Source organism: Salminus brasiliensis, chromosome 23, assembly GCF_030463535.1.
Source record: "Salminus brasiliensis chromosome 23, fSalBra1.hap2, whole genome shotgun sequence".
NCBI classification, from domain to species: Eukaryota; Metazoa; Chordata; class Actinopteri; order Characiformes; family Bryconidae; genus Salminus; species Salminus brasiliensis.
In genome coordinates this window covers 25244481-25258070 of record NC_132900.1, presented here as the reverse complement: position 1 = coordinate 25258070, position 13590 = coordinate 25244481, and the positions used below count along the sequence as shown (strand labels likewise).

The following is a 13590-nucleotide window of genomic DNA, read 5'->3' as shown; positions in this document are numbered from 1 at the left end:
GTATGTACATTCCAAAAATAATCCATACAGGCCATAAATGGAATACTCAGTAAATCAGTCAGGGAATCAGATCATCCAGTGAGTCAGTCAATCCATCAGTTATCCAGTCAGTGAGTCAGTAAATCAGTCACTTAGTAAGTGAGTCAGTCATCCAGTCAGTGAGTCAATCATCCAGCCAGTGAATCAGCGAATTTATCATCCAGTCAGTGAATCAGTCAACGAGTCAGGGAATCAGTCAGTGAGTCAGTGAATCATTCACCCAATCACACAGTCAGTGAATCAGTCATCCAATCACGCAGTCATCCAGTCAGCGAGTCAGTGAATCAGTCATCCAGTCAGTGATTCAACCATCCAGTAAGTTAGTCTATCATCTAGTCAGTGAGTCAATGAATCAGTCATCCAATCACTTAGTCAGTGCATCAGTCAGAGAACCTGATTATTGTTTTTTCTCTTTCATAGCTGACCACCACTGCACTGTGCAGTAGAACTGATTCACTGCCGTCCACTGTTCTTAATGCAGCTCTGAAGTTCTGTGCCACATAAGTAATTTGTGCCTTCTGCATTCGGTCTTACCCTTCAGCTCCTGCTGATGTGAGAACCTTAATTCATATAGCCAGACTTCTAAAAAACAGCAATAACCACAGCCATTACCCCATTACCCTGGAAACAGGCGCACATGCAGGGACAGAACATACCCTCACATGGCCAATTACAGCAGGAGTGACATTTACTGACTCACACAATGTTTCAACAGCATATGTTTACTACCTGTGGGACATTTTCCATATAATCTCTTCTTGTACAACTGCACAGATAAACAGCTTTTTCAGTGTTACAGATGTGCCAGATGTTTCGAATATTTCACATTTTCTCATGAGTGTCGGCCCTATGGGACCTTAAAACCAGATTCACTTATTCACCAACTGGATGACTGATGCACTGACTGGATCACTGACTCAATCACTAGTTGACTGAAGGTCTGACTGGATCACTGATTCACTGATTTACTAATTCACTCAGTTACAAGTTACAGGACTGATTCACTGACTGGATGACTCATTCCCCACTGGATGACTGATTCACTGATGGGATGACTGATTCACTAGCTCACTAACTGGATGACTGATTCATTGGCTGGATGACTAATTCACTGACTGAATGACTGATTCACTGAATTGATGATTGACTGATTCACTAACTGATTCACTGAATGGATGACTGATTCAGTTATTCACCAACTGACTCACTAACTAGATTACTGATTCACTGACTCACTAACTAGATGACTGATTCCCTGACTGGATCACTGACTCACTGACTGGATGACTGATTCAGCTACTGACTGACTGACTAGATACCTGATTCACTGATTCACTGAATAGATGATTTATTCCCTGACTGGATGACTGATTCACTGACTCACTGACATATTTTCTTTTTTGCTAAAAGATTAGCCAGCTACTGTGTGATGTATAACCTATAAGCATCTATATACTATGTGCATACTAGCACCCCTAGTGGTCAAACACATACAAACAAATGCTTTTTATCTGCCTATGCATCCACTCCTTTTTTCTATAACATGATTTACATACAGTTCCTCTCCTAATAGGGGTGCATTTTTACGTGGAACCACTGGATAGAATCAGGAACATTAAGAATGAAAGAAAACAGGAATCTTCTCCAGACCCAAACTTCCCATCCTCAACCCCAAACCCCAGCGTGGCCTAACTTCGAACATTACATTTGCATAAAAGAATCACACTGAAAGACAGGCCTCTGTGCTTTTGTTCCTTTGGCTTTGCTCCCAGCTTTGCTCTCCTGTGCTAATGTTGGAATATGCATGAATTTGTCCACCTGCGTTATTTGACCACACTGGACCCTTGCCCCCCAATGGCCCTTTGTAATTATGGGCTGTTCCCAGGCGTTTCATCTGAATCATCGCCACCAGTGACCAGATGGCGGTGTGTAACTGGATGAAGGGTGGAGGGTGTCCTAACTGCTTCTGCTGTTTTGACTTTTCCTGTTAGAGCACCAGTGCTAATTAAAAAACGGCTCTGTGTGCTTCCAAAGCAGTGTGGTTCCTCAGCTCTGTGTCCTGCTGGACATTATGGTATTTAATGAAACGTGAACCTTTTGATCCCTGAACAGTGCGAGCTTCAGCAGTATGGGTGTATTTATGCTCTTCTGCAGGGCCAGAGTCAGACATGTACTTCAGTCTGCCTCAACCTGGTTCAGTCTGCCTCATCTCCCCATCAGCAGGTGTCCAGCTCCTCACCAAGGGAGAAACTGTTTTGCACTGGGATGATTTAGTGATAGTGCTTTTTTACGGTTATATATTCATGAGATTACAAATATATATATATATATATATATATATATATATATATATATATATATATACAATAATATATTTTATATAAATATTAGGCTACAGGCTGCAGCAATGTCTGTGCGTGTGTGTATGTGTGTGTGTGTTGGTGGTGGTGGGGGGGGGGGGGTGCTCAGTTCCCCCGTCTCTGCGGATGGTGGTGATTCTATTACATTTTAAGTGTCACTTGTGTTGAACAGTGCGGTCGTCCTGACAACTGCTATAAATTGCTCTCTTCAAAAAGAGCACCTGCCACTCATCAGGGCCTAACACACACATACACACACACACACACACAAATGTGTATTGTGTACTCGTAATATTTTCATGTTCTTTTGTTAAGATGTGTAACACACAAATATACGTGTGTGTGTGTGTGTGTGTGTGTGTGTGTGTGTGTGTGTGTGTGCAATGTCCCATATGTAAGTGTAAACATCTGGCTCAGTGTGTTATATATAGGTATCTATGTGTAATTATGCACAAAATATTGGGACACCTGCTCATTTATTGTTTCTTTTGAAACAAAGGCTATTAAAAATAAGAGTTGATCCTGTTTTCGTTGGAGTAACTGTTTCTACTGTCCAGGAAAGGCTTTGTAGTAGATTCTTAGAGGAGCATTGCTGTGAGGATTTGATTGCATTCAGCGACAAGAGCGTCAGTGAGATCAGGATGCTGCATGATCACCACCCTACCTCATCCCCAACTCTTCTCAAAAGTTTTGGATGAAGCTCCATCCATCATTCCAAAGAGCACAGTTCCACTGCCCCACAGCTCAATGCTGGGGGGCTTTATACCCCTCTAGCTCATGCCTGGCATTAGGCATGGTGCAAACAGACCCATGTTTATCTGCTCTTGTGAGGCCTTCCTATTCTATTGGCAGTACTTCTTCACATGGACCAGACAAGCTATGTGTGTGTGCATTCACTATGTCTGTGTCAGGAATGGGTATTTAATGAAAGAAGCTGAATGTGTCCACAAAAATGTGGACACCTTTTGTATCCATACAAGTATAATTATATGAACTATAATCATATGAACTTGAGTGACATCCCATTCTTAATCCATAGGGTGATGTCAGGTCACCCTCTGCAGCTATAACAGCTTCAACTCTTCTGGGGAGGCTTTCCACAAGGTTTAGGAGTGTGTTTACGGGAATTTTGATGCATTTGTGAGGTCAGACACTGATGTTGGACAAGAAGGTCTGGAGTCCAGTGGCGGTGTACTTTACACCACTACATCCGACACTTTGCATTGCGCTTGGTGATGTAAGGCTTGGATGCAGCTGCTCGGCCATGGAAACCCATCCCACAAAGCTCTCTGCTCACTGTTCTTGAGCTAATCTGAAGGCCACATGACATTTGGAGGACTACCTCTGTGCACAATGTGCCTCAGCATCCACTGACCCTGCTCTGGCAGGGATACCACTTACCACATACCACTTCGTGGCTGAGTTGCTGACATTTCCAATGGCTTCCACTTTGTTATGATACCACTGACAGTTGACTGTGGAATATTTAGTAGCGAGGAAATTTCACAACTGGGCCTGTTGCACAGGTGGCATCCTATCACGGTACCATGCTGGAATTCACTGAGCTCCTGAGAGTGACCAATTCTTTCACAAATGTTTGGAGAAGCAGTCTGCATGTCTAGGTGCTTGGGTTTATACACCGGTGGCCACTGAATTTATTAGAACACCTGAATTCAATGATGTGGATGGGTGAGTGAATACTTTCGGAAATATAGTGTCGGTACCTATATGTAATGATAAAATGTCCCATATTCTGTGTATATGTAATTAAACTATATAGACACCAGTATTGGGAAACCTGTTGAATGTCTTTTCTGAAATCAGGGGTATATTTACATGTATATAATGTACTGTACTGTTGGTTTCCCTGCAAAATCAGCACCATTTTGTCCTAAACGTTCACTAAAACAAACACACACACACACACACATACAGACACCTGCCTAAACCAATACACACTTGTAACCTCTCTCAAACACTTGAACAGCCCCCCCCCCCTTCACACGCACACACCTGCTGCCCACTACACTGGACACTTCCTTCTACACCCCCTCCCACCCTCAACCCTCTCTCAGGCGTGAGGTCACACTCTTCCCTTTTCATGCTAATTAGCTGCGGATCAGTGCATGCTTTTGTCCCAGCGAAATTCCCACGTCCGGACACTCGCGTGCCTCTCCGGCCGGACAGGGCGGGGGGGATCCATCTGCCCCTCAGACATCTGCTCACACTCGCTGTTTGATGGAAGAAGAATGGAGGGCCGGTTTGACTGCAGATGTCAACTTTCCGCAACACAGCTTCGAAAACAGGGCAAAAGAAAACTACACAATAAAGACAGCGGACATGTGACCATTACAATGTTTCTCAACGTCCACCTTGTGCCTCCACTCACTGGCCACTTTATTAGAAACACCTGCGTTGTGCTTTTACTCATTGGCCACTTTATTAGAAACCCCCAACCTTGTGCTTACACTCACTGGCCACTTTATTAGAAACCCCCAACCTTGTGCTTCCACTCACTGGCCACTTTATTAGAAACCCCCAACCTTGTGCTTCCACTCACTGGCCACTTTATTAGAAACCCCCAACCTTGTGCTTCCACTCACTGGCCACTTTATTAGAAACCCCTACCATATGCTTTCACTCACTGGCCACTTTATTAGAAACCCCCAACCTTGTGCTTCCACTCACTGGCCACTTTATTAGAAACCCCTACCATATGCTTTCACTCACTGGCCACTTTATTAGAAACCCCCAACCTTGTGCTTCCACTCACTGGCCACTTTATTAGAAACCCCCAACCTTGTGCTTCCACTCACTGGCCACTTTCTTAGAAACCCCTACCATATGCTTTCACTCACTGGCCACTTTATTAGAAACCCCCAACCTTGTGCTTCCACTCACTGGCCACTTTATTAGAAACCCCCAACCTTGTGCTTCCACTCACTGGCCACTTTATTAGAAACCCCCAACCTTGTGCTTCCACTCACTGGCCACTTTATTAGAAACCCCTACCTTGTGCTTCCACTCACTGGCCACTTTATTAGAAACCCCTACCATATGCTTCCACTCACTGGCCACTTTATTAGAAACCCCTACCTTATGCTTTCCCTCACTGGCCACTTTATTAGAAACACCTACCTTATGCTTTACCTCACTGGCCACTTTATTGGAAACACATACCTTGTGTTTCTACTCACTGGCCACTTTATTAGAAACACCGGCGTTGTGCTTCCACTCACTGGCCACTTTATTAGAAACCCCCAACCTTGTGCTTCCACTCACTGGCCACTTTATTGGAAACACCTACCTTATGTTTCTACTCACAGGGGCAGCAAATCAAAACGGTGCTCATTTGCATATATCAGCCTTAAAGGCACGTAGGTTGGAAAACAAGCGGTCCGCTGGGGGAACGTAAAACATTGGAGCACATAAGTCTGACTTGAAGGGTTCTTAAGGGAACCAACATGGTTCTATGAAACCCACAGAACCCCCGGCACCTTTCTTTATGAGAGTGCATGCGCGTGGGGGATAAGTCACGTGACACGCCTTGAATAAAGAAGTAGAGGTTGCAGACAGGACATCTGTCGCCTGTTTTTCAGTCTCTGTCTGTGTGTGTGTGTGTGTGTGTGTGTGTGTGTGTCAAGACAGAGAGGGAGGGAGTGTGTGTCTGCGTGCGCGAGCGCGGGAGAGAAAGAGAGAGAGAGCGTGAAAGAGAGAAAGTGCATGCCCGCGCGCGCGCTTGCTGCTTATGTGTTGAATAGCCGGGGGTGACCTGTCATTCGTGAGCAATGGCATGCGCGCGCGCCGCAGTGCGCGTGTGGGAAAGCACTTACACACACACACACACACACATTCAAATGGAAATCCGCGCGCGTTCTATAAATAAGGGGCGGAGCTCCTCAGCTTCGCATGTAGCAGAAGCCGCACAGCTCTGTTGCTGCTTGGACTGGAGCGGCGTGTTGGAGCCCAAAAAATAAACAAACAAACAAACAAACAAACAAATAAGAAATCTGCTGGAAATGACCGCGGAGAGACCCAGCGCGAGTGCGAAGGAGGAGAGAAAGGTAAGGTGGACCTCCCCCCCAGCTGAAGTTTGTCTTAAGTTTTTGGTGGAGCTTTTTATTCAAATTAGTCTCATTCAAATTAGTCTCATTAAAATTGTCTCATTCAAATTAGCCGGTCCACCTTAAATGGTGCAACAGTTACATTCCGGCGCCTCAGGCGCCGGAATGTAACTGTTGCACCATTTAAGGTGGACCGGCTAATTTGAATGAGACACTGGCAAGTCAAGTGTCGTGACTTTTAGTAACTTTTCTCTCGTCTGTTTTCAGCTGAGGAAACCATTAATAGAGAGGAAAAGACGGGAAAGAATAAACCACTGCTTGGATCAGCTGAGAGAGACGGTGGTTGGGGCCTTTAGGCTGGATGTAAGTTCAAATTAAAGGGTCCATATGCTACATTTCCTCTTGTACTTTGGTTTTGTGTTCTTAGGAGCTCCACTTATGACATGTAAAAGTGTCTACGCACCAAAAATTTATTAAATTAATAAAAATTAATTTTCCCAATTTCCAACATTTCTTCATCTGCTTTTCAGTACTGTACCTTTAAGATTTATCATTATCTGTTCTGATTGGCTCAAGACCACTTGTTCAAAATAAGGGCCCATATGCTACTCTCTACTCTAGTGTGTGTGTGTATATATATATATATATATATATATATATATATATATATATATATATATGTATATAGCTTCACATCTCATAACTCATATACACTCATAAAGTTGCTTGAACTCTAATGTTATTGTTATTCCTCTATGCAGCAGTCCAAATTGGAGAAAGCTGACATCCTGGAAATGACCGTTAAGCACCTACAGAACATTCAGAGTAGTAAAGTTAATGGTAAGTATGTGACAAAAAGGTTCCCTTGTTCCATTATAAACAGATCCGGAACAATTTAAGAGACCACCCTTCATGATCAGTTTCTCTGGTTTTACTATTTATAAGCAGTGTGTTTAAGGGAAATTAACATTTGCTTAGTATTTTATAAACCATGGGCAACACTTGCCCTAAATTCCAAATAAAAATATTGCTATTTAGAGCATTTAATTGCAGAAATGACAGCTGCTCAAATAATGCAAATAAATGATTATAGTAATTATAATGCAAAGACGGTATTATTCAGATTTGAACAACACAGTACTAATATTTACTTGAGGGAGAATACTTGAGAGCATTCAAAAATCACTGGTGAAATAACCTCGACTGCCAATCACAGCTTTCATGTCTTGGCAGGCTCTCCACTAGTCTTTCACATTGCTGTTGAGTGACTTTATGCCATTCATAGTCTGCAAATGAAGGTAACTCAGCTTTGTTTGAAGAAATGCCTGGAATTAAATAACTGCCAGACACATAAAAATGCAAATTTAAGAAAAAAATATAAATGGTCTCTTAATTTTTTCCAGAGCTGTACATTCAGAAAGTTTTCAAAGTCAGTTATATAGATTTTAGCCGTGTAGTGCTAAAAACTAAAGAAGTAAATGTCAACTAACTTGACTGACCTGACTAAATTTGACATTTTCAGGGACTATTTCTTTCAGGCATTCGGGTGTGAACATGGCATAGAGTGGAAGTAAAGGGTTCATTTTAGTGCCGTTCTGACCTGAATTTCTCCTCAAACAGAGCCAATACTGGACTCGGAGGCCCAGCAGAGGTACAGCACCGGCTACATCCAGTGCATGCACGAAGTCCACAACCTGCTGCTGTCCTGCGACTGGATGGACAAGACGCTTGGCTCACGGCTCCTCAACCACCTGCTCAAATCGCTGCCCAAGTCAGCGCCTGAGTCCTCCCAGAGAGCCAAACCCTGCCTCTCTGAACACGCTGACCATGTACATTACCATGGCAGCGAGGCAGAAGGTCCGAAGTCATGCCCTGCTTCTCCTGCAGTGGGTGCCAGAGCGGCCGTTAAAAGTTCTGGCACCCCCCCTCTTGGTAGGCCTGAGCCTGCTGAAAGCCCACAGCTCACAGCTCTGGAGATGTGGAGACCCTGGTGAACAGTTTGTTGTGAAATTGTGGTTCATTGTGGAGAAACCTGCCGGCTCCTTTAAATCGCTACGACTACAGCACGAATATAGCCATTTTATTTACTATCCAAACCCAAACAGTGAGCCTACACATGTCTTCTGAGTTTTTATGGAATGTTGATGGTGGTAAAATCAAATGAACAGCAGCAAATCAACAAAAAAATTAGTTTTCTTTGGGGACTATTTTTGCCTGCATGTACCCCTCCACCATTTTAATGATAGGTGATTTTATTTTTAAACATTTTAAGGCTCAAATTCTTCTCAGAACTGTGGTAAAACAGTGTCTGGGCATCAGGCAGTGTATTCATAACCATTTGGTGCTAATACGTTTCTGTGTGGGAGCTTTTAGAGGTCCCGACATCTGGTTCCATTCTCCTCCACTGTAAACAATTCTGATTCGGTAAGTTTCTCAAGAATGGAGCGTTTCATAGCAAACCCTCCCAGAATGACTGCGTTCACATTGTAGCCCTTTAATTATGCAGAGAATTTGAAAATTCTGCAACATTCCCCTTTAAGCACACCTTGTATACATGCATATTACTACACGTAAAATGTGCAAGCTTTCTTTCTCCATACATTGTGCACTTGAGTATGTATGTGCTCATTGTAGGTCTGTGTGTGTGTGTGTGTGTATGCTGTCTGTAGACCCTCCTCTGCTATGTATCTTATAGATATGCTTGTTGGTGAGCGTGTTGGAGGCGACTTTGGTCCAGATTAGCTCTCTCTTTTCCAAACCTCATTGCTTCCTGTCTGAAGTAAAGTTACAGTAGCCTGCATTGTAGAAGGCCTTTATTAATCCCATTGTGTTATTTATTTGATTAACACAGTAATTTATTTGATGAAATAATCATATTAATAATATTCATGGCTAGCGGTTTATTAGCTGGCTGACTAATATTGTAGATTGTGACTTGCTCGATGCTCTATGTATGTGTATTAACCCGCTATTAATAAACAAACAGTCGATTCATAATCGTTTGTGTATTTTCATTTATTCCACTTTAAGTAAAGAAGCAAATGGCAAAATATGATCCCATTACTCACTCAGTCACTTCATAGTCAGTGTAAAAAGGCCTGTAAGTTATGGATGTAGTCTGTAAAGGAAGGCCTGTGTGGTATTTGTGTGTAAGTACACAATGTGTGAGTCAGGGCCTTTGTACAGATAACATGTTAAAGGAGGGCCACACCATCGAGTAAGTATATGCTATATACTTCATCTGATCTGATCAGATAAACCTTGAAAGTGGTCCTCAGCTCTAATTTAAGGATCTCAAGATTCTGGTTTTACAATAGGAGTACAGGAGGACACATGGAGTTGGAACTCAGCCAGCTATTGCAGGATGAATGATCCTCTTATTAAAACACTTTAAATCAACTCTGTTATTCTTTTTGCTGATCAATTATGCAAACGATTTCAAACAAATGTTTTTCTTCATTTTCACCATAACAGACTTTAGCCAGTGATGGAGTGCAAACCATGAAGATGGATGTAGTGTAACAATGGAGATAGGTGTTGCATAACCATGGAAATCAGTGTGATCTTACTAAGAAAATGAATGTTGTGGGTCACTGAAAATGGGTGTAGATGGCAGTATCCATGGAAAGTGGGTGTAGTGTTGCCATGGAAATGTGTGTCTTGTATTAAAAAGAGGGTTGCGTAAACTATTGTAGCATACTCATGTAAATAGTGGTGAATGAGTGTAGCGTAATCATGGAAAAGAGTGTAGTGTAACTATGGAAATGTTTGTAGCGTAATCATGGAAAAGAGTGCAGTGTTACCATGTCAATGGGTAAAGCATAACCACAGAAATTATTTTAGTGTAGCCATGGAAATGAGTGAAGCATAATTTATAAAAGACTGTACTGTTGTTAAAGAAATAGATGAAGTGTAACAATGGAAATGGTTGTAGCATAATTATGGACTCAAGTGTGGTCATTCTAAAAAATAAAGTTGTGTAACTGATTGTAGCTAGCATACTCATGTAAATGGTGGTTAATGGGTGTAGCGTAACCTTAGAAAGGATTGTAGTACAACTATGGGAATGGGTGTAGCATAGGTATGGAAAACAGTGTAGCATAACAATGGAACTGAGTGCAGCATAACTATTGAAAAGAGCATAGTGCTGCCATGGTAATAAATGAAACGTAACCATGAAAATTATTATACTGTAGCCATAGAAATGAGTGAAACATAACTATGAAAAGAGTGTGGTGTTGCTATAGAAATACATGTAGTGTGACCATGGACAAAAATGTAGCGTAATCATGGTAATAAGCGTGTTATAACCACTCAAAAGGAGTATTAGTAGTGCTGCCAAAATGGGTGAAGTATATGTATTTAAATGTTTGTAGAGTAATTATGGAAAAGAATTATTGTAACCATGGAAATGAGTGTAGTGTTGCCATTGAAAAAATGGATGTAGCGTAATCATGGAAATAAGTGTAGCATAACTATGGAAAAAAGTGTGGTCCTACAAAGAAAATGAATGTTGTGTAACCCTGAAAATGGGAGTAGCATTAGCATGTAATTGTTGCTAGTGTATCCATGGAAAGGGGTGTAGTGTTGCCATGGAAATGTGTCATGTAACTATTAAAATGAGTGTAGTGCAACCATGGAATGGGTGTAGCATAACCATGGACACAAGGTCTTATTATGAAAATTAAAGTTGTGTAACCACAGAAATTATTGTAGCATATCCATGGAACTGAGTGAAGCATAATGAAACGAAATAGATGTAGAGTAACCATGGTAATCAGTGTGGTATGACCACTGAAAAGAGTAACTATTATAACTATTGAACTATTATAACTATGGCATAACTATAGAAAAGGGTGTAGTGTAGCCATTAAGTGGATGTAGCCATGTAACCATGGAAAGCTGTGTAGCATAACTAGTGTAGTGTAGTGTAGTGTAACAATGGAAATGGGTGTAGTGTATGACACCATGACAACAAGTGTGGAGTAACCATGGGAAGAGATATAGAGTTGCCATGGAAATGCGCCTAGACTAACAACAAAATTGAGTGTAATGTAACCATGGAGATGGAAGTAGTGTAACCATGGAAACAGGTATGGTCATACTTTTAAAAAATGTATGTGTAAAAAAATGTGTACCCCTAGAAATTATTGCAGCATACTCTACTCACTACATGTAAATGGTGATGAATAGATGTAACATGACCAAAGAAATGGATGTAGCATAACTATGAAAAAAGTGCATTGTTGCCATGAAAATAGGTGTAGTATAACCATGGAAATAAGTGTAGCATGACCAAGGAAATTAATGTATTGTTTCCAAAAAACAAGTATGGCCGTTTTGTATCCCTGGAAATTATTGTAGGATACGCATGTAAATGGTGGTGAATGGGTGTAGTATAACTATGAAAATGAGTGAGGTATAACTATAAAAAGAGTGTCGCGTTGCCGTGAAAATTGATGTAGTGTGACCATGGAAAAGAGTATAGTGTTGCCATGGAAATTGATGTGATGTAACCTTAAAAATGGATATAGTATGAACATGGCAATTAGCATTACTATGGAAATATAACAGTATAGCGGCAGTAACAAATTAAGTGTAAGTGTGCAGTCATGATGATGATGATGATGATGATGCACAGCCACAAGCCAACTGCCAAGCAGGCTGAGTCTGGCAGCTGCTCCACTTACCCCCCACCCCCCAACCCCTTTCTCTTTTCAATAAAGAGTAGCAGAAGGGTGGGAGTCTCACGCCGGTCGCGTGTGTTTGAAGGGGGCCAGACATGGTCAAGAAACAGCCCCCCATACGCTCCCACACAAACTCTTTCTCTCTCTTCTCTCAATCCCTCTCTCAGAGCTTTATTGGCATTAATGTTTTTTGCTAAAATTATGTACACAAACATAAACAGTAAAAAGTTAATATATGAGTATAGATAATCTACAAAGATGATTTAATGGCAGAATTATTCAACCCGTTTATAACAAACATCTTTAGAACTTAGTAGAGCAGCTTTCTGCTGTTATGACCTGCTGCAAACATGATGCATAGCAAGACACCAGCTTCTGGTAGCGTTCCTGAGGAATCTAAATCCATTCCTCATGGGCAGTGGCATCCAGTTCACTAATTTGATGGCAGGAGAATCAATGCTTGCTGCTGCAACCGCCTTCTTCAAATCCCACCAAAGATTTTCTATGGGGTTCAAGTCAGGCAACTGCAGGGACCACTCCAGAATCTTCCAGGACTTCTTCTGAAACTAAGCCTTGGTTACTTTGAGGTGTGCTTGGGATCATTGTCCTGTTGAAAGGTCCAATGATGTCCAAGCTTCAGATTCCTCACAGAAGGCCTGACATTTTCTCCTAGAATTTCCTGATACTTGATTGAATCCATCCAGCCTTCCACACGCTGCAGGTTTTCAGTGCCAGAGAAAGCAAAGAAGCTCCAGAGCATCACTAAGCCACCGCCATGCTTCACTGTAGGCAGGGTGTTCTTTCCAGTGTATGCTTCATTCTTCCTCCTCCAGACTTATCTTTAATCCATAGGCCCGAAAAGGTCCAGTTGCGTTTCATGGCTTCACAGAACAGAATCTTAAATCGTCTGCGGCTTATTTCTATGGTTCTGAGCAGATTGTAGCCAACGTCTTTTTTTCTTGTGCTTTTGGATTAATAAAAGTGTACAGGCGTGGACCTTACTGTGCAAACTGAAACCTCAGTGCCTGCTGCCACCAAATCTTGCAGCAGGTCTTCTGCAGTCATTCAAGTGTTTTTGAACACCTGTCTCCTTAGGAAGCTGGTAGTAGCCGGTGAAAACTTCCTCTTTCTGCCACGTCCAGGTAGTGTAGCCAGTGTTCCTTTAACTCTGAACTTGTGAACTATACTTCCAGCTGTATCTGTAGGAGCATTCAGTGCCTTTGCTCTCTTTTTGTAGCCTCGTCTTCTCTGAACTTTTTGGACAACCGTCTTGACTCTTGAGCCATATTTCTAACATGCAATTAAACGTCACAGTCAGCAAACCCTGAGCCAGTCCAGGTATCTGATGTGTTTTAGCTCAAGCACACCTGGTTCAACTAATGTAATGAATCTGGAGAAAACACTTGTTACATTAGTTGTGTTGAGATGTTTAAATTTGCT

General features: G+C 41.9%; 1 protein-coding gene across 1 annotated transcript; it reads left to right on the top strand.

Moving 5' to 3' along the window:
* Nucleotides 1-6323: 6323 nt before the first annotated feature.
* her8.2 (hairy-related 8.2) lies at nt 6324-9279 on the top strand. The gene is made up of 4 exons (XM_072669106.1): nt 6324-6463; nt 6731-6826; nt 7225-7303; nt 8084-9279. Exons 1-4 carry the CDS (start codon nt 6419-6421, stop codon nt 8455-8457), a joined length of 594 nt encoding a protein of 197 aa, XP_072525207.1. The 5' UTR covers nt 6324-6418; the 3' UTR covers nt 8458-9279.
* Nucleotides 9280-13590: the final 4311 nt, after the last annotated feature.